Raw genomic sequence first — 20945 nt, forward strand, 5'->3', positions numbered from 1 at the left:
GCGCCCTGGCATCGCCTCAGGGGTCCGGGGAGGGGTGGCCGCGCTCCACGCCCCGCGCCCCCGGGCTGCTGCGGGGAGGTGGGGCGCGGGGGAGGCGGGCCGGAACACGGGAGCCGCCCCCGCGCGCCCCGCCCCGCGCCCCCTCCCCTCGGCGCGCCCACGGCACTCGGCGGCGGCGGGCGGCCGGGCGCCCCGCGCCGCAGTCGTGTTCGCAGCGCGCGTGCGGCGCCCGAGCCGCTGCGCCGGGAAGCACTGGCCCTTGGCGCCCGGGCCGGCGGCGACGAGCGCCAGCCGCGCCGCTGCCCCTTGCCCGGGGCGGACGAGCGACCCCGGCAGCCCCGCAGGCCACCCCCGCGGGCCGCAGGGGCTCATGCAGCCGCCAAGGTAAGCGCCGGGGCCGCCGCGGGCCTGGCCAGCGCCGAGCCTCAGCCCTCGGGTTTGGAGCGTGGCCGCCCGCGGTCGCCGTCGCGCGGGGCGGCGGGAAAGTTTCTGGGCGTCGGCATTCGCTCTGTCCTCCTCCGGGCTCCCTCTCCGGGGCCTCGAGGCCCCCCGCCGTCCAGCGGCGGAGGCACGGGGTGCGGGGCTCGAGCGGCCCTGGCCTGGGCGCGCAGCGGGACGCGGGCAGCGTGCAGCGCGAGCGGCCCGGGGCTCCCCGGTGGGGCAGCGGGCGGGCCCGGAGACAGGTGGATTTCTGGGGCCGGGGGCCGCGCTTGCGGCGGCCTTGGGTGCCTCGGAGGCAGGCGTGGCTCCCCGGCGGGATTGCGACGGGCGGGCGGCACCCCGAGGCGCGGGCAGCAGCTTGTTTGCAGCCGGGCGCCCAGCGCGGCCAAGGGGGCGCGGCGCCATCTGGCGGCAGCGGCAAGCTGGGTTTCAAGGGAAAAGCAGGTGGCGCCTGCAGGGTGCCAGGGCAGGCAGTCCTAGACCTGGCTGGCTCCCTGGGGAGCCTCGTCCCCCCTCCCCCAGGAAAGCCCTCATGTGAATGTCACCCGCTATCAAAAGGCGGCCCCAACACCCCCGGGGTGCCCGGGGTGCCCGGGTCTGGACGTGGTGGGATTGGTGGAGGGAGGGGAATGACCTCCAGGAAAGAGATGGGCCGTGGTTCCCGGGGCAGATGAGGAGCTGGGCAGTGCCCGTGTGTCCGTGGGCGCCGTAGGTCCTCCACAGTGGCCTGTGGCACATGCAGAGAGCAGGTTTCTTGCTGCAGGTGACACCTAGCCCCACCCCCGCCCCCGTTCCCAGACGTGCTTGCCGGATTGGCAGCTGGGACGCTGGGAACACAGACTCTGCCTGGGTGGGGACCTACGGGTCCCGGCGGGATTTGCCACCACTTAGCAGGTCGGTGGATGGGAGCAGGAGGTGGGTTCTTGGCGTTGGGCCACCTCCTGCAGGGAGCCCACCCAGGTGGACACAGGCACTAACCTGCCCCAAGGGGTCTCAATGGCCTGGCACCTGGTCCCAGGACTTGAGCTGGGCAGTCTCTCTTGTGCCTCCGTTCCGTGGAGGCAGCTGCGTGGGTGGGACTCGCTCTTCCATGGGCATGTGATAAGGCAGCCGTCCTGGTGGTGGCCGTCGGCTGTCAGCCTCGTTGAAGAGCCAGCCAGTGCGATTCTTGAGTGTTGGCAAGAGCCTCCTGGCTGGGTGGGATGGAGGGCTTCCTGGTGGGGGTGCTCTGGCTCCCCGCCAAGTGCTGCCCTGTCTTGGAGGGGCGGAGCATGGCAAGGCCAGGGTTCCCGTCTTTAAGCTGCTTTGGAATACCGCTGCAAAGTGTGCTGAGCCTCCAAGCCCGCAGCCTGGCGTCCAGCAGGGCCAGGCCGGGGTGTACCCCAGGAGCCTGAGCAGAAGCTGAACATGGGCGTGTCCTGGCTGCAGCAGGAGCCCCTGAGGTTCAGGGCTGGGGGACTTGGGCAAGAGCAACAGCTTGCACCTGTCTGCAAGTTTTCCGTGTGATTTTGAGTTGAGGACCCTGCAAGGAGAAAGTGGCCGGGTCTACAGGAAGAGCGGGGCCAGGAGGGACACGGCTGTGGGAGCCCAGCTCCCCTGTGCACAGGCCGGGTTCTGCTGGCACTCCTGGCCCCCAAGGGAGCACCAAGGGGTTTACCCCGGGCTGCGAGGTCCGCTGGAACCTCAGAATACTCAGAATTGGCATTCGGTAAGACAGCTAGCCGTCCCCTGGCCCACGTGGGGACTCAGAGCCCGATGCCAGCTCCGCCGTGCGTGGAGTCTTAGGCTACATGTACTGTGTTGGAGCCCTGCTGTGCAGACTTGGGTCTGCAGGAGCTGCAGTGTAGACACACAGCGTAGACACAGGGTGTAAGCTGCCTGACCTCGGCAACTCCTGAGGGCCAGAGGTGACGCCCAGGTGAGACTTGGGCAGATGTGTGTGGGAGCTGGAGCTAGGGACCGGGCCATAATTACGTTGGAACAGCTGTTGGAGAACTGTGTCTCCAAGCCTCCCATCTGCTTGCTGCCAGTGTGGACCACACAGGGCACCTCCGGGCCGGGGCTTCCTGTTGCAGTGGGGGTGGTGCTGCCCATGGTGTAGTCAGGACCCCTCTCAGGTGTGTAGGGGACACGGGCTCGCACAAGAGCCCTTCAGAAAGTCCGGAATTAAGGCAGAGGTTGGCTTAGCGCAGGCGTTTCTGACATCGGCATGACTTTTCCCTAGAGCACGTGTGCTGTGCACTTACTGAAGGGCCCGGGCTGGCGCTGGTCACCAGGTGTTCCCTCCCTCCCCTTTCCCCCAACTTCCTTGCATGCCTTTGGCCAAATCTGACACAGAGCAGACAGTGGTTGTCATCCCAGCAGTGGCCCCTTTCATGACATGGCCAACCTGGACAGTGGGCCCGCCACCCACACCCGATGCCAGGCACCTGCCCCTCCTGAGAGCCACGAGGTGTCCCCATCCCACAGGGACAGTGAGATGGCCGAGGCCCGGGAAGGGCCAGTTCCGCCTCGGGCCCAGGCTCCCAGTGGGTCTGCCTTCTCGGCGGTCGGCCCTCGCCCCCACAGCCCCTCGGCTGGGTCTCCCCAGCTGAGCCTTATGCTCGCCAGTCTGTAAACAGTTTGGACTTGATGAGTGACTTGGTGACCTGTTCTTACTGCTAACAGCCCGTGGTATGTGTGCCTGGCACCAGTTGTGCACTGTCCAAACACGTGGGCTTTCTGCTTGTGAGACAACGCAGAGACGCGCTGGAGTCTGGCTCTGGCCACTGTATAGCTCCAAGCTTGGTCTGCTTGAGAACTTTCCAGAAGGGGAAGAGACGCACACTGGTGGGGGCAGTGAGGGGCACTAAGCATTTCTTGGTGTCACTCGGACGTGAGCATGCCACAGAACATGGAGCTGGTTCCGTTTGCACCATGGCTGCAGACCGAGCTGGTCTCCAGGAGGAGGCAGCCCCCCCAAAGGAGTCTCAAGGGTCAGTGCAGAGCACACGAGGCCGATGCCGCCAGTCACTGTGGGCAACAGCGGGCCACAGTTCCCTCTGCCCTGCAAGACCCCCAGCCCACCCTGCAAAGCAGGGGGCCGCGTGCATGAGACCATACACTCCCAACAGAGGGGTCCCTACCACCGCATTGTGCTGCTACAAGGGCAGTTGTGTGGAGCAGGGGGCGAGGGGTGCTGGGACAGTGGCCTCCCATAGTGGGGGGCCCTGCGGAGGCAGCAGCGGTGGCCCACTCAGGTCCCTGTCAGGCATGCAGGAGGCCTGCACGGACAGCCCAGCCCCTGCAGCTGCTGGCATTTGGGGAGTAACCCAGCAGACCTCTCTTTCTCTGTCACTTTCCAGTTGCAACTCGTAGTGTGCCCCAAGTGAGTGCTCGGTGCGGTTCGATGGGCGTAACAGAAAAGCAGGTGAAAGGGAGTGTGTGACGCGGAGTCAGCACATTAAAGGCACGCTCAGGAGCGGGCAGTCTCCCACAAGAATTCACGTGGAAAGTGAAACAGTTTCTCGTTTTTCCCCTGAACTATTCACTCATTTATCTGAGTTACCAAGATAGGGAGATGAGGGGTCCTCCACCCGCAGTCACTCCCCAAAGGCCGATGGCCAGTTAGAAGTGGGGAGCTTCCTCCAGCGTCCCCCATGGGCGCGGGGCCCAAGGGCCCAAGCCCTTCTCTGCTGCTTTTGGAGATGGGGCAGAGACTGAAAACAAAACCTAAACAGGATGGTGGCAATGCGGGCGGCAGCTTTACGTGCCGTGCCACAGCCCCTGCACAGCTTCTAGACAGAGCACATGCTTTCAGTTGTAATTCTAAAATGAAATGCTTCTCTAAGAATGCCCCGTGGTGAGGGAGGGGCGCCAACCTGAAGGAAATGGAGAGTGCCCAGAGAGAGGGGAAGGCCCGGGACCCTGCTGCTGTACCTGGTGACGAGGGGGGTGACGATGACGAGGGGGGTGGCGATGACGGGGGGGTGATGGTGACGGGGGGTGACCATGATGAGGGGCGTAACGATCACGAGGGGGGTGGTGATGACGAGGGGTGATGATGACGGGGGTGACGATGACGAGGGGGGTGGCGATGACGAGGGGTGACGATGATGGGGGGTGACCATGATGAGGGGGTGGTGATGACGAGGGGGTGATGGGGGCAGTGGTCCTTCCACAGAGCAGCTGATCACGGTGGTGCACACGCTGCACCTCCTGTCAGGGGGTGTCACCCCTCGACCTCTGAAGGGTCATCTAAAAACTTGTTAGGATTCTCTCAGTGACAGATCTCCCTCCCGATAGCTCACACCCCAAATGCCGCAGCCAGCCAAGCCTCAGCCCGGCGAGAGCCAGGAGCCAGGAACTCCACTGGGGTCTCCCCTGTGGATGGTGGGGATCCAACTACCTGAGCCATCCAACCTCCTGCACCCTGGCCCCCCTTGGGGACACGGGCACCCTGGGCAGCATGGTGATCTCGGGGCCCCTCAGGAAAAAGCAGCCATGGAACTGAGCACCAGCGAGCCCCGACGGGGAAGAAACCAGGACCAAGTAACTGCAGGCTTCCCAACCCACCCCTGGGTGCCACCCCTGGGTCTCCGGGTGACACCGCAGGTCGCTCCAGGATGGCGAGAGCTGTGAGGGTCAGACATAGGCAGCACAGGTTCTCAGCTGGCTGAAGAATTATGAACAGCGGGGGTCCCCCAGGTCGGCTCGCACACGGCCTTGGTGCAGCCTCGGCCGAGATTCCCAGAGAAGCTGGAGAGCCAGCGGGGGCATGGACAGCGGGCACATGCCGAAGGGAGCGTGAACCGCAAGGGCATGCACCCCGTCCACTCCACGGGAGGCCACTCGGCTGCAAGTGTTCAGAAAATGCTAAAGCCCTGGGCCTGGTGAGGTAGCCTAGCAGCTAAAGTCCTATCTGAAACGGCCCTGGAGACCAAGCCGGGAGTATTGGGCCCTGCAAGCTGTGCCCAGGCCAGCGGGAGGGGCTGCGTTCTCCCTGAGGGGCTGCCGAGTGGCCAGGTGAAGTCAGAATGGCCATCTGATCCAGGCCTCCTGGCCGGCGGAGCGAGTGAGGACTAGGGCACCAGGTGGCGGTGCCAGCTCCCCAGTGCAGTTGAAAGAAGGGACTGGAGCCGAGGGATGCCCCACTCGGAGCTGCAGTGTAGGAAAGCAGGTGGCTGGGCACCTGTTAGGGGGTGGTGCCGGGGGGAACGTGGGAGCTGGAGAAGGGTGCATCGCAGGCCAGGCCGCAGATGAAGTCCCCGGGGCAGAGAGTAGACCTGGGGCTCCCCCGAAGCAGCTGTGGCCTGTGGAGACTGTGGTCACTGTGCTACTACTGGAGGACGGACTGTGGTCTGTCAGGCCTTGACTTGAGCCCAAGAAGACAGACAGGTTGGCTAGACTTGGGCGGGAGGGACCTGGGGGCCCAGGCCCCGTGTCGATGGGAATTTGGAAGCTGGAGACACCCGCACACATGTGAGAAGGAGCTCCCAGGCAAGCTTGTTCTGAAATGCTGCTGCCCAGGCTTGTTCTGAAATGCTGCCTCGGCCCTGGCGCTGTGGCAGGGCCTGGTGTCTGTCACCTGTAATTGCCTCCCCACTCTCACCCACCCTGCCCCCACTCCAGACCCCCAGCTGCTGCTGAAGGTGACGGTGCGAATCTGCCTTGAGTGGGACCAACGTGCAACCCAGGTGGGTCTGGGGTCTCCCACACTGTACACCTTGACCCACGAAGGAAAGGAGACGGATGAGACTCAGTTTCCCCACTTGCACGGCAGGACACCAGCAGCCCCTGGCTCTATGGAAGGGGGTGTATCATGTAAGGGCTCCTCAGCCCCTCAGCTCTCCCGGCACCACCCTAACAGGTGGCCAGCCACGTGCCTTCTGGCATCGCAGCTCCAAGTGGAGCATCCCTCGGCTGCTGTGACCCACCTGGAAACACGGCTCTGGTTGGCAGGGTCTCCCCAGTCCCTTCCTGGTCACTGTCCTGTCTGCAGCCTGCACTGGCGGAGTTCTGTGTTGGGGTCCCTGTCCAACGTCACCTGCCTTTGAGGACCCCCCAGGGAAGAGAGCGGGAGACCCCATGCTACTACTGGATGGCACGGCTGGAGGGTGACTCCTGCAGGCAGCTGCTGGCACGTTGACTTGGCCAATATAGACAGATGCCTCAAGGTCAGCTCAGCCGGCTCCTGCTCTAGATCGCAAGCAGCAAGGCCCTGCTGTGGGGACACCCAGAACTGTGCCTCACACAGGCCTGCGTGCGCACCCCTGCGAAAGCAGGTGCCTGGGTCCGCAGCGTCCCTCCCCCCCCCCCCGGGGGTCTCCCAGCCAGAGCCATATCCTCACCCCATTGCAACAGTAGGTCCAGTCCGGGCCTCAGAGGGGAAGGGCCACCGGCCGCCCACCCCATCCCTAGGGGCCCAGGCCTGCCTTGGCCATGCAGGGTGCATTTTCCGCAGAGCCTGGCATAGGTGTGGAGCCAGTACCAGGTACAGACTCCGGTGGGCCCAGAGATGCCTGTGGGAAGGGGAGACCGCCCTGGGCCGTGGGGGCGCAGCCTGAGGACCCCGGGGCCGTGGTGATTCCACCTGCCCAGGTCATTCCTCGGACTAGCTGCTGGCAACGCGCATAGCCCCCGGGTGGGCGGCGCAGCTCGCTGCCTGTGTGGCCTCGGCGAGTGAGGACAGCCAAGGCGCTTAGGAAGAGAGGCAGCTACACTGGCTAAAGCCCCAGAACTTTCCCAGAGAACCAGCCGAGCAGGCTTGGGAGGGAGGGAAGGAGGGGGTGGCTTGGCTGAAAACACTTGCATCTTGTCCAGGAGATGCTTCTGGGGAAGCCACCAGTCCCTTAAATATCGCCGGGCAGGGGAGCCGCCGGCCTGGCGAGTGTCTGGGAGGAGCGAGCGAGCGAGTTACGGGAGGTCACACCCCGAAGGCCCCGCCACCCGTGCCCGCCCCCGGGGGAACCCCGGGACGCAACGGTGCTCAGGGGTCGGGATGGGTGGCGCGGGGGTCAGGGCGGGTGGCCCACACAGACGGACGCCTCGGAAGCGCGTCGCCGGAGAGGGCCGGGCAGGGGTGCGGGTGGCGCGGCCGTGGGGGCGAGCGAGGGTGGGGGTGCTCCCCGGCTGCCCAGCGCCGGCGCCGCCGCGCCCCGGGCCGCGCTGAAACCCGAGCGCGCGGGGGCGGGCCCCGGTGTTGGCTGCGGGGGAGCGGGGCGGGGGGCGCGCCGGGCGGCGGCCGGGGGCGGGGGAGAGCCGAGCCTCCCGGCCCGCTGCTCCCGCCGGCGGAGCGAGCGGCCTGTGCTCCGCGGCGCGACTGAGCGGGCGCCTTTCTTCACTCTTGCTCCAGGGAGAGGTTCGTGGAACGAGGCCGAGCTGGATGGATGGGCATGGGGAGAGGGGCAGGACGCTCAGCCCTGGGATTCTGGCCGACCCTCGCCTTCCTGCTCTGCAGCTTCCCCGCAGGTAAGCTGCCGGCTGCCGGCGCCCCTCGGCCGCGGGCCTTTGTGTTCCCCGGGCCGGCGGCTGCAGGGGCGGGCGGGGAGCGTCGTCCCGGGCCCCCTCGGCCCCCCGCCGGACTGCAGCCCTGCCGGGCACCCAGGCGCGGGGCTGCGGAGCCCCAGCCCGCCGGGGCCGCCCCCGCCCCGGGCCCCGCGCGCCCACGCGGGGCAGCCCCCGGGCGGAGGGCACTTGTCTGAGACTGGCGCGCGTCCCCCGGGGTGCCGTGGCTGCAGCCGAAAGGGAGAGCCTTTCAGAGTCGAAGCTGAGAAAGCCCATCTGTTTCCAATGAGTCCCCCATGGTGGTTCGCGGCGCTTTTGGCAGATCGCTGCTTTCAAATTCCTCCCAGCCCGGACCTCTTGTTTTCGTTGGGGGAAGGGCGCCGTCTCCACAGAGGAGCGTTTGTTCCTGCCTGGCGCTCGGCTTCTTCCCTTTTTCCCCCTTTCGCGGGGAGGGGGGAAGCACGAGCCTTAAATCCTCGGTCTGTTTTCTTTATAAAGTTCCGTAAAACTTTATTTTGTCCTTGCCATATGCTGCGCGCAGCCTGCAAACTCCGGTGAAACCCTTTTCTGCCCGGTTTCTCTAGCTCCTAACACAAATACACTGTGTCCCCGGGCCTCATGCCCCGCACCCCTGGCGTCCTGTGACCTCTGGCCCGCTGCATTGCGGTGCGGGGTTCAGCAGCTGTCTTTTTGTAAAAGGAAAGGGGGAAGAATGTTTGGTTCCCCGCCACCGCCTGGCGTGGAGCTGCAGCCCCCGGCGCGCCGCGGCGCTTTCTGCAAGAAGGGACTTGAATTGGACTAGGGTTGCCTTGCTTTGCTTTGCTCCCCGGCCAGCCGGGTTTCAAGGAGTTGGCACAACCAAGCAGTCCCAGCTCCTGACACGTAGGCAGGGTGCAGCACCCTGCGGGTTGGGGGGGAGTGGAGAGGAGGCCTCAGTTTACCCTCAGGTCCCAGCCCTGCCTGGTGGCACCTGAGCCCTGGGTGCCATGAAAGGGGCACCAGGCAACAACACACGGGGGGGGGGGCGCGGACAGTGTGGGTGTCCCCAAAAGAGCCGGTCTGTGAGAACTGTCTTGGCCTGTGGGGGAGGTGGACGTGGGCTGCAGGGCGTTCTCCCACCCCATTCCAGCATGGCTGGCTCAGTCCTCTCCTAGGAGTTAGAAATAAAACAGCTGGCTTTGGGGCCGGCTGCAGCTCCGCGCTGTTCACCTGGGCCGCGTGCAGGGCACGCTGTGCCTCCAGCCTGATAAACCACTTCTGTTGTTTGGTAGCCATGGGGGAGGACCTCAGCCCGAAGCCGAAATGGACACCCTTGGGAGCACCCCTTCCCACTGGGTGCCGGGGGTCCTGGGCCAGCGGAGTGGCATCTTTGTTTCTGTGGGGAGTGGTCTGAGGAACACTGGTGGGTTATGAAATTCTCGGCCCGAATGCCAGCATTTGTGTTTCGGCTGCATTTCAAGGCCGGTAAGGAACGCCAGGCAGAAGGGACAGATGGCCGCGCCTGCTGACCCTCCCACAGGGGCAGGGAGGCCGGAGCAGTGGCAGGACTCAACCAGGGTTGCCTGCCTTCCTGGGCACTGAGCTCCCCGTGTCCCCCAGCTAACACCTGGGTGGGTGGGGGTAGGTGGCAAGGGCAGGGGGGCTCTGGCTTGAAAGACGGTCTCTGGAGTCCAGGATGCAAGGGGGGACCCCTCTGCCCAAGCTGGCAGGTGGCAGCCTGGGGGGTGTGTCTCCAGGGTGTTTCCTGGCAGTATGCAGGGTGCGTGACCAGCAGCAAGTCGCTGACTCGGTGGCAACCCTCAGACCCCTCTGGCAGACCGTGGCCTGAGAGGAGGGCAGGGCTGCACAGGGGGCTGTGGGCAGGACCAGGGTCAGCCTGGACTCTGTGGTGGGCAGCCTGAGGGTGGCCCGGAGCTCCCGCCCCTTGTTCCCGCCTGGCCCGGCCACGAGGGCTGCGTGCTGCTCCTGGCAGAGCCGCCCAGGCATGGGTTTCCGCCCTGCAGCTTAGGGGGCGCAGGCAGGCTTGGGGGAATGACCCCAGGACAGCAGGTGTGGGTGGCTGGGCTCTGGGCTCCAGGGCTAGCGGAGAGGGGAGGGGAGAGGCACCCAGTCCCTGAGGGAGGTGGCGGAAGCCTGGGGGTGTGGGTGCTCTGGAAGTCCTGGCTGTGGTGACGTGATTCAATCAATTCAGGAGCACTGGAGAGGGGCTGGGGTGACAGCCGACTGCCCCCCACCCTGCCCTGTCGCCCCGAGCTAAGACCAGGCCTTCCTAAGGTGGGAGGTGCCATTGCTCCGGGAGGGCCAGGGCACCCTGCTTTGTCCAGCTTCAGCTCTCACCACAGTTGGTCCTGTCCCTCAGACCTGGGCTCCTGGTGGCCCTCCTGTTGCCACCCCGCCTGTTCCCATGTCCCTGTGCCCCCTGACCCTGTGGTCCTATCACAGCATCCTGGCTGAGCCTCGTGCCAAAGCTGCAGGACACGCCTGGCCCCGTCCCGTGCCTCCTGACCCTGCAGCCCTGTCCCACTTGAGGGGACATCCCCCCTACCCTCTGTCCGGGCCTCCCCGCTGGTGGTACTGGCACCTGGCTGCCAGGAGCCGGCCTTCCCTGCCTCCTGGTCTCGTGTGTCTTTGGTTTCCGTGCCCACTGGGAGGGCCAGAGCCCGGCCCGTGTGCCCAGCCCACCAGCACAGCTCTGGGAACAGCAAGCCGCTCGGTTCCCCAGTGGGTGCCAAAGCCACCTTTTTCTGATGGTCAAAGGGCTGCTCATTAAATTCCGAAAGGCAGGCCTGAGGACACACAAGGGGCCCGTGTGGCTAGCCGGGCAGCTGTCACTGTGACGCCCCAGCTGTCCTCTGGGAGGCGCTCAGCGTTGTCTGTAAATGTCCGAGTGGCCAGTCCAGAGGGGCACTGCCTCAGCACTTGGAGAACTGGGATGTCCGGCCACGGGGCAAGGTGTCTGCCCTTGACCCAGGTGTCCCGTTCGGGGGTGGCGCTGTCCCTGAGCGGCTGCGTGCTGTTCGGCTTGGTACTGTGAACACACTGTGCTCTGTTGGAGGGAAGTGAGAAATCCTGGTTGTTTGTTTGTTTGTTTTTAGGTAGGGTGGAGTCCAGAGAGACAGGGAGGGATGTGCCAGTCACTGGTTCCCTCCGCAGGAGGCCACAGCAGCCGGGGCGGGACCAGGACAGGGGCCCCAAAACTGGGCCGTTCTCCTCTGCTTCCCTAGGTGGGAAGTGCAGCAGCCGGGCCTGAAAGCAGCCTGTGCTAGCACAGGCCACGGCTCAACCTACTGTGGCTGTGCAGGGGGGTGTGGGATAGAGAAGAATCCAGCGTCCTACCCAGACCACCTCCACCCACACTGCCTCACTTCACCGACGGGGCCAGCCCAGGCCCCTTCCCTGCTGCACACCGCCTCCCAGCAGGCCCCAGCTGCAGCCCCGGAGCCCTGGCTGGGATGGCTCCCTGCCTTGCTGCCATTCCCAGGCTGGCTTGGGAGAAATGCCTTCTCCTCTCCGTCATTCTGGCGGCAACGGGCCAAGCCTGGTAGGCACTGTTGCACCTGGCGGGCACCCAGCCTCCTCTGGGGCGTGTTGCTCCTGGTGCGCTGTGCCAAGCCCCTGCATGTGCACGCTGGGATGGTGGGGCGCGGTCCAGGCGGTAGAGACACAGGGTCCCAGCAGCTCCCAACTCACACCCTGAAGGGAGTGGCCTGCACCTTACTGACCCTGTGCCCCTGCCTGGGCCCGCCCAGCCTCCGTGCTAGTTCACTGCTTCTCGACCCTGCGCTCTGCGAGGGCCCTGGCTCCCAGCCTCCCCTGGGTAAAGGGGTGCAGCCATCGGGACCCCTGCAGGTGTTTCCACAGAGGGCATTTGGCTGGGGGCAGGGGGCTGTTAGGTGGGCTGGGAGGACCAGAAAGGCAGAGGGGACCACCCCCTCTCCCCAGAGTCCCAAGAAGTCTCTTGGCCCAGAAGCTGCTCTGGGCAGGCCCTGAGCTGCCAGTGGTCGCTCCCGCCACCTCCCTCGCCCTGCTCTCCTGCCTAAGCGTCGCTAACGCTGGTTCTGGGAGCCGCCCCGCAGACAGGGAGGCCCTGGCCCTTTAAGAGGAGGTAGGTTCCGGCCCTGTCCAGCCCTCCTGTGCTGTGGAGAGTAATTTATTGGTCTATTGGGCTTTTCTCAGCGGCAGCTCGCGTCCTCTCTTCTTTATTCCCGGCTCAGGCTCGGGAGGGCTCCCACATTCCTGAGACGCCCTGCTCTAAGCTGGCCTTTCGCAGGTGGGGGTTTATTGGGCTGCTTTGTTATGCAAACAGGCACTAATCAGCAGGCTATTATCCGGGGAGATTGGGCCTGATTAGCAGTTCAAAGGAGGACTCTGACTGGCTGAGGCTGCCTGGTGACCCCCTACGCCAGCCTGCCCGCTGCTGGCCCCCACTTCCCTGTCCCTGATGAGGTGGGGTCGCCAGGCTGGACAGGCCCTGAGGGTGTGGTCTCGCCCTCCGCTGGGCCCACCCCCTCAGCACAGCAAGCTGAAGCTCACACCAGAGCAGATGCGTATAGCTGGGCTCAGCTGGGCCCTCACAGTGTTCCAGAGGCAAGCTGGGGGCGGGCAGAGGGCGTCAGAGCCCCCGAAGGGCCGGGTCGGGTGATATGGCCAAGCTAACGCTGGCAGCACCTCCTGGGGTGGCCAAGCTGGGCAGGCAGACAGTGGGGAAGGCCAGGACGGATGGCTGAAGGAAGTGGCCAGAGGCAGGTGACGTCCACAGCTGACCGAGAGACCCGGGGCAGGCAGCTCTGTCACCAACATGCATACACCACACACGTGTCAATGTGTGCACATATCACATGTGTGGATGTTGCACATATGTCCTGCATGCACAGTACACATACATGAGGCACACAACACGCATAGCACACACAGCAAATAAACCACATGTCCACATATATCATACATGTACACATAGCACACACCACACGGATGTACACCACACACCAGCTCCCCGGTTCTGGAACCCACAGAGGGCACATGGCCCGGCTGTGCCCAGCTGTACGCACCTGCCTGCTCACACAGTGGCAGTTGACACGCCAGACCAAAGGCTTGAGCCCTTCCTCTGGGTATGCCTTGCAGCCCCACACAGGGCCTTCCGGTCGGTGGGCTCCGTGCAAAGAAAGGGGTGGCCTGCAGGGCTGTGTCCATGGCAAGGGCTGGCACACAGGCTGGCCAGAAGGCCCCGTGTCTCTGTACCAGCCATCCTGCAGGGTCTGCGAGAGCTCCTGGTCCCCCAGGGTCTCCTGTGAGGCCTGCTCCAGACCCCGTGCTCAGAGTTGTCCTTGGGCCCCTGGCGGAGTCCAGTTTACTGCCGGGCACCGCATCCCATGCTTTGTGCTTTCCAGAACAATGCAGCGGGCAAAGCCCATCCCTGGGGTCCCCAGCAGGTGGCCACACACCACCAGCGTTTGCTTCTCACCACCTCAGCGGATATGGGGCAGCTGGGTGGCCCCTGTGGAGACCAAAGGCCTGTGTTGGGCAACCCCCAGGGACTGGCCAGCCCTGACAGCCACAAGGGCGGGGAGCGGGCCCACTGGGTCCTGGTCTCAGAGCGGCCATGGGGTTTGTGGGGGCAGCAGGCAGGAGGGCCCCTGGGAAGCCAGGCCAGGTAGATCCCCCACACAGGCCAGAGGCAGGGCAGAGCTGTCCTCTGGCTCCTGCCCCAGCGGAGGCAGGGAACAGGCCCTGGCAAGGGATGGGAAGATGGGGCAGGTGACCAACAGCCTGCTTCTGGAAGCTTCCAGAAGCCAACTTGGGAGGGCCCAGGAGGTAGGAGGAGCTGCAGGCTGGAAAGCTGAGCTCAGGAGCCAGTGGCCGGGGTTCCGGGGGTCTCCCCTGCTCCCAGTGCAGCTCCTGGGTGCATCGCCTCACCACATGACATTGAGAAGGCTCCTCCCAGCTCTCCTGGCCCTGGGGGGGCGTGGAGGATGGGGGAGGCGCGCCTTCCTGCAACTTCCTGTGTCCTGAAGGCACACCTCCAGAAACCCCCACATTGTGAGTTTGGGGTAGACAGCATGCTGGTGGGGGCAGGTCACTGTGGGGCTGGCTGGAGGGGGGCATTATCCGCTTCCCCCTTAGGGAAAGGACCACAACCAAGGGTCAGGAGGGGCACATCTTGTTGGTGGCAGGGGATTGTTGCTGGCCACACCCGGGTACCCTGCAGGTAGGGGTTCCTGAGGGCGCTTGGTCCAGGTCAGGGAGTACCCCCAGGGACGCCCAGCTCAGAAGGCAGTGAGAGCTGAGCGAGGGGAGGCCCGTGCAGGTGGGGGCCGGCAACCGGGGCAGCAGGTCCCTGTGACTTGGTGGCTGCACTTCCCCCTGGCTGGTTGCAGCCGCAACTGTGGTGTGTGGCTCTGGGGGGAGAGGGTCAGGGCCCATCAGAGCCGCTGGTCGGCACCAGGTCTGCATCCTGTCCCCCAGTAACCTCCACAACTCCAGGACCTGTGGGGGCGCCCTGCCAGGAAGTGGGGTCAGCAGCCTCTCCTGCCCCTCCCCTCCCCGCTGGGTTCCCTGGGAGGGACCCCCACAGTGGGAGCTGGAGGCTCTCACCAGTGTTCCCATTTTCAGCAGCACCCCGAACAATGGCCTTGGAATAGCAGTGCCCACCTGTTACCTAATCGGGCCTTAAAGTGGTCAAGTTATTTGATGTTTTTAAGGACTTCTCTCACCTGAAAAGCAGAGAGGGGCCTGGTGCGGTGGCCTAGCGGCTGAAGTCCTCACTTTGAACGCGCTGGGATCCCATATGGGTGCCAGTTCTAATCCTGGCAGCTCCACTTCCCATCCAGCTCCCTGATTGTGGCCTGGGAAAGCAGTCGAGGACGGCCCAAGGTCTTGGGACTCTGCACCCGCGTGGGAGACCCGGAAGAGGTTCCTGGTTCCCGCCTTCGGATCGGCACAGTACCGACCATTGTGGTCACTTGGGGAGTGAATCATCGGACGGAAGATCTTCCTCTCTGTATATCTGACTTTGCAACAAAAATAAATCTTTAAAAAAAAGAGAGAGGCTGGTGTTTCCACCTGCTGGTCCACTCCACAAATGGCTGGGACAAACCTGAACCAGGAGCCAGGACCTCCATCTGCGTCTCCCACATGTGTGGCAGAGTCAGAACAGGGCCCAGTGTTGTAGCAGGTGGCAGCCTAACCTGCTATGCCCCAGCACCTGCATCCTACGTGGGTGATGGTTCAAGTCCTGGCTGCTCCCATTCCGATCCAGCTCCATCCTAATGGCCCTGGGAAAGCAGCAGAGAATGGCACACGTGCTTGGGCCCTGCACCCATGGGGGAGACCGGATGAAACCCCTGACTCCCAGCTTCAGCTTGGCCCAGCCCCAGCTGTGTTGGCCATTTGGAAACTGAACCAGTGGATGGAATTTCTCTCTTACCTCTCCCTCTCTCCCTCTCTAATTCTGCCTTTCAAATACATGAAATGAATCCTAAGACGGAGACAGCGCAGCCAGGACTTAACCATGGGCTGCTGTGGGTGTCAGCATCACGGGCAGCAGCTTAGCCAGCCCACTGCGCCACAGCCCAGGTCTTCGTCTGAACAAGGCTGTGCTCACAGACTCCGGCTCTCCCCCCGTGCTTCCCGCTAGCACTGAGATGACAAACACTTCGGCCTGGGTTCCGGCTGAAGCCCTGGCAGGTCAGGTGACGGGGCAGCCTGCAGCATGTCCAGGGGCTTGCCGCTCAGTGATAGCTGTCATCCGGTGGCCGGTCATGACCTGCTCTCCTGAGGGAGGCCCCGAACTCTGGGCGGGGCAGCCAGCACCTGCTGAGCTCTGCTCCTCGCCCCCCACACCTACAGGGGAGGACCCATTGCCATCCCGTGTGGCAGCTGGGCACCGTCCACAGGCTGTGCAGAGCACTGCTACCTGCGGAAACCTGTGTGTGTGGCGGGGTGCGGGGGAGCAGCCGGGCCTCGCTCTGACAGCGCACCCCTGCTTCTCCACAGCTGCCTCCCCGTGCAAGATACTCAGGTGCAACTCTGAGTTCTGGAGCGCCACGTCTGGCAGCCACGCCCCGGAGGAGGAGGCCCCCGAGTTCTGTGCCGCCCTGCGCACCTACGCCCTGTGCACACGGCGCACAGCCCGCACCTGCCGGGGTGACCTGGCCTACCACTCGGCCGTCCATGGCATAGAGGACCTGATGAGCCAACACAACTGCTCCAAGGATGGCCCCACCTCCCAGCCACGCCTGCGCACGCTGCCGCCCGTGGCGGCGGGCGACAGCCAGGAGCGCTCGGACAGCCCCGAGACTTGCCACTACGAGAAAAGCTTCCACAAGCACTCGGCTGCCCCCAACTACACGCACTGCGGCCTCTTTGGGGACCCGCACCTCAGGACGTTCACAGACCGCTTCCAGACGTGCAAGGTGCAGGGCGCTTGGCCGCTCATCGACAATAGTTACCTGAACGTGCAGGTCACCAACACCCCCGTGCTGCCCGGCTCCGTGGCCACCGCCACCAGCAAGGTAAAGACGGGTGTTGGGGCTGGGGTCCGGCTGGGGAGCTGGACTGCCGGACTGGCCATTGCCGGCAGCCCAGGGCACGTGGGAGTGGGGACAGTTCAGCCTGAGGCGGCGTGGCCAGGAGAGGCGGCCTCTGTGCTTGCCCCACACGCGTGTGTGTGCACAGCCCCGGGCTGTGGCGTGCAGTGCGGTTCTCACACTGGGGTTATAACCTGGAGAGCCCAGAAGTCCTCTGCCCACCTGCTGGGCTCAGAAAGCAGAGAGAGCCCTGGCGAGCTGAGCAGAGGCACTGAGGGGACATGGGGCCTGCGTCCAGTTGGCTTCAGAGCCTGGCCCCGTTCACCGGGCCATGTCCCTGCTCAGCATCTGACCCAAGGTGCCATTGGCCTGCCCCCAGGAACCCGGCCATAGGCGGCGGGCATGGACACAGCCCTGGGCCCAGGGCAGGGGTCTCTCCCGCCGCCCAGCTGGGCTCTCCCCTTCCCACACTGCAGCACCCCCACCCTGACCCATGACCTCGGATTCAGGCCCAGCCACAGGGGTCCTGGCCACGGGAGTCGGGGGGCCCTTGTCATGTCCCACCCAGCCGTGCCGCGGCTCCCAGGCGGGCCGACTGTTTGCCCAGGAAGAACTGTTGGAAAGCTACGTGCTCGGCCGTGCCAGGTGGCTCACAAGACTGTTTCTGTCCCTGTTGCCTGCCACACCCGGTCCCGGCCACTTCCTGACTGTCCCCACTGGCATTTTTCAGGGCCCTCCCATGGCCCTGGGAGCCCACTCCAGGCCGAGTGCCCAGTGGGCAGTGGATCCATCCGCCCCACCCAGAGCCTGAGGCCACTGTCATGGCCATGACATATGTCCCCGGGAGGGGCTCCTGCGTGGCTGTCCCTGCCGGCCCTGGGTGGGAATAGCAAATGGGGTCCAGCCTCGGCGTCACAGCCCTAGACAGGCCATGGTGACCGTGGGGCAACACGTTCAGGTGATGCAGCACTGCCTGGAAACCCAAGGGACTCACCTTCCCTGCTGGACTGCTGCCAGGCAGGGAGGGGACAGCCCACCTGTCCTGTGTGGACAGGCCGTGCTGCACTGTGTTGGCCGTGGCCACCCACGCAACAAAGCCCAGTGGTGGTGTGCAGCCACCGGGCCACTTCCTGGGCCTTGAGGCTCTCCCAGGCTGATTGACAGTGAAGATGCAGGGCTGACGGGCACAGCAGGGCAGCACCCCAGGGGACTGCGCTCACTGGAAGTCTCGCCAGCCCCACCCCAGGTGTCCCAGAGCCTGTGGGCCCCTCCTGGCCCTGTGGGCCTGACCCTGTACCCACCCACACACCATGCCTGCCTGGCCTCTCTGTTCTCCGCACCCTGGTTGACCCCTGGCAGCCTCGGCGCCCACCAGGAGACAGACAATGACACTGGCGAGAGCAGACAGAACTCCCCTACCCCCGGCGGGGCATGGCCTAGCACAGGGGTGGACAGAGGAGGCTGGCAGAAGCTCACGGAGCCACCATTTGTGCGGCGGAGTAGCACAGCAGGGACACCCTGGCGAGGCTTGGGGTGTGGGGCCTCTCGGGTCAACAGGATGCAGGCCACCTTTGATGCCCATGGTAAGCAGGATGCCAGGGAAGGAGCAGGTGCCCTCTGGGGTGGCGCTGCACGGCCTCAGCCTCCACCATCTTGGCCTCTAGTCCCTGCCAGGTCCCACACAGACGGGCGTCACGGTCAGGGTGCTGAGGGCCCAGCTCTGGATGCTTCCACGGTGACAGTAGATTTTTTGGGGGAGGAAGAGAGGTCAGACAGCCGGAGCCCCTCACTCCTCCTTCCTGCAGGGGACTGGGGGGACCCCGATGCCCCCGTGCCATAACAGGGCTGAGCTGGCTTGCTGCTCTGGGAAGGGAGTTACCGAGAGCACACGCCGTCCTCCTGGGGTGGGACGCCGGGGCTGCCCCTCCCGCCGTGTCTGACGCCCTGCCTCGGCTTCCCCCGCAGCTCACCATCATCTTCAAGAGCTTCCAAGAGTGTGTGGACCAGAAGGTGTACCAGGCCGAGATGGACGAGCTGCCGGCTGCCTTTGCTGACGGCTCCCGGAATGGTGGCGACAGGCACGGCGCCAACAGCCTCAGGATCACCGAGAAGGTGTCGGGCCAGCACGTGGAGATCCAGGCCAGGTATATCGGCACCACCATTGTGGTGCGCCAGGTGGGCCGCTATCTGACCTTCGCAGCCCGCATGCCCGAGGAGGTGGTGCACGCCGTGGAGGACCGGGACGCCCAAGGCCTCTACCTCTGCCTGCGTGGCTGCCCGCTCAGCCAGCAGATCGACTTCCAGGCCGCCGGCCCCGCGGCCCCCGCAGCCTTCCCCTACGAGACGGCGGCCGCCAAGTGCAAGGAGAAGCTGCCCGTGGAGGACCTGTACTACCAGGCCTGCGTGTTCGACCTGCTGACCACGGGCGACGTGAACTTCACGCTGGCCGCCTACTACGCCCTGGAGGATGTGAAGTCACTGCACTCTCACAAGGACAGGCTGCACCTGTTCGGAAGGACTCGGGAACTGCCCGGCGGGGCCGCCCCACGGCTGCCCCAGGGACCCTGGCTGCCCCTGGCAGCCCTGGCCCTGCTGCTCCCACTGCTGCCTGCCTGTTAGGCAACTGACTCCTCCCAAGACGCCCAGGGCCCAGCCGCTGGGGCAGGGTGGAGTGGGGTGGCCCTCTGGCATGGTGCCTGGGACAAGGATGTGCTGGTGGGCAACCGGCAGAGCCGCGAGCCAGGCGGAGCAGCCCGTCCGAGCCTCTGGCACCAGCAGCAGCTCCTCCCCGCCCTGGCATTGCACTGAGACAGGCCTGGCACGCACGCACGCACACACGCACACCCAGCCTGGGGTACCCTGCACTGTGGGACACCTCCTCGGGCCGCCCCGTCTCACCAGGGTACTGTCACCATTTGACCTGCAGGCCACTGTGGCGTGGACTCGGGCACCTGACCAGAGGGCCCATGTGGACTAATGCCCTCTGGCCCTGGGCATGCCCCTTCCCGCCTGGCTTAGTTCTAAGTGTCTCCCTGAGAACAGAACCCCCCCACTCTGTCCTTCCCCTCTGGCTAGGCAAGGGCATTAGAGGACAGGGCCAGCTGGTCTGCCCTGACCTCTGCTTGCCCCTCACCTGCCCTTCCTCACCCACCACATCTGGAATGTGGGAGTGGGGGGCAGGGTCTTGGGAGACCCACGGCCCCTAGTGTCCTCCCCTTGAGCCCAGACCTGGAACCATTCGTGCTGCTGCTCCCAGGCCCACGCAGACGCCCCCTGCCCGCCCGTGAGCACGTGCAGTGCTGCCCGGGGACTTCTCATACACTGGCCAGGAGGCCGCGGCCCCTGCGGCTCCCCTTCCCCGGAGGTCCCCGGGCCCCTCCCCACCCCGCATTGGAAGTAAAAAGTGAAGCACTTTATTTTGGTGGTGTCTGCTCACATTCCGCTCAGCGGCCTGACCCTGCGCAGCGGCGGCCTGGGGCGTGGCCGCGTGGACATTCTGTAAATTATTTATTGGCGGCTGCAGGCGAGTAAAGTTGGCTGTGTGTTTTGTTACCTTTTAGACGCTTGTTGGACTCTGTTTTCTGGACAGCATGGTGGGTCTGGCCCCGCCCAGGAAGGGTCTGGGGATGCTATGGCCAGGAGTGTGGTGACAGGTGCGCGTGACCTCGCGTGCCTGAAGGACACAGTGACCGAACAGTGCCAGTCCCCCACACAGCGTGGGTTCTGCTGACCCCCACAGCCACAGCTGGAGGCCTGAGGCCAGGGTTACTGCATCCTGACTGCTCCATGGGCCAGGCGCCTGGAGCGGGTGGGCTTGCCAGTACCCCTGCTCACCTGGCTGTGGCGAGTGCCGTGGCACACACCAAGGCACTGGAGCTACCCGCCACCGTGCGGACTCACGAGGGCTGACGTGTCCACATAGCCTCTGGCTCTCAGCACCAAGGGCAGGAGGTGGGAGAGACGCTCCCCAGCCACCCTGCCGGCCACATGACCTTGAGCCAGCCGCTTAGATGGGGCCTGACCCACAGGCACAAGGTGGCAGTGGAGAGCGGAGGGGGTGGGTATTTGCATCTAGCCCCGGCTGAGCTGGGGGCTGGAAGTGGGCCAGCTTTCTAAAGCCCTATTTTTTTTTTTGAAGATTTGCTTATTTTTATTGGAAAGTCGGATTTACAGAGAGAAGGAGAGACAAAAAGATCTCCATTCACTGGTTCATTTTCCAAGTGGCTGCAAAGGCCAGAGCTGAGCTGATCTGAAGTCAGGAACATCTTGAGGGTCTCCCATGTGGGTGCAGGGTCCCAAGGCTTTGGGCTGTCTTCAACTGCTTTCCCAGGCCACAAGCAGGGAGCTGGATGGGAAATAGAGCAGCCAGGACATGAACTGGCACCCGTATGGGATCCCGGCACTTGCACGCAGATGGATAGCCAATTGAACCGTCGACTCCCAACAAAGGCCTGGGGGCCAGGGGTCGGAGGAGGGCAGCAGGAGGGGTTGGAG

The 20945-nt window shown here is 64.8% G+C and overlaps 1 protein-coding gene across 2 annotated transcripts; it reads left to right on the top strand.

The window, feature by feature from the left end:
* Positions 1-335: 335 nt before the first annotated feature.
* Positions 336-19073, top strand: RGMA (repulsive guidance molecule BMP co-receptor a). Of its 2 annotated transcripts, none has more exons than XM_058665378.1 (4): positions 336-384; positions 7775-7890; positions 15919-16436; positions 18417-19073. In XM_058665378.1, exons 1-4 carry the CDS (start codon positions 371-373, stop codon positions 19068-19070), a joined length of 1302 nt encoding a protein of 433 aa, XP_058521361.1. In that variant the 5' UTR covers positions 336-370; the 3' UTR covers positions 19071-19073. The 2 variants fall into 2 exon arrangements, with proteins under 2 accessions (XP_058521361.1, XP_058521362.1); XM_058665379.1 differs by lacking the exon at positions 336-384 and adding an exon at positions 7338-7404.
* Positions 19074-20945: the final 1872 nt, after the last annotated feature.

Source organism: Ochotona princeps, chromosome 6, assembly GCF_030435755.1.
Source record: "Ochotona princeps isolate mOchPri1 chromosome 6, mOchPri1.hap1, whole genome shotgun sequence".
Lineage (NCBI taxonomy): Eukaryota > Metazoa > Chordata > Mammalia > Lagomorpha > Ochotonidae > Ochotona > Ochotona princeps.

Excerpts from the sequence above, each read along its gene's own strand:
- RGMA (XM_058665378.1), top strand. Across the intron at positions 7,891-15,918 it reads GCTCTGCAGCTTCCCCGCAG|CTGCCTCCCCGTGCAAGATA; the intron begins GTAAGCTGCCGG and ends GCTTCTCCACAG. Across the intron at positions 16,437-18,416 it reads TGGCCACCGCCACCAGCAAG|CTCACCATCATCTTCAAGAG; the intron begins GTAAAGACGGGT and ends CTTCCCCCGCAG.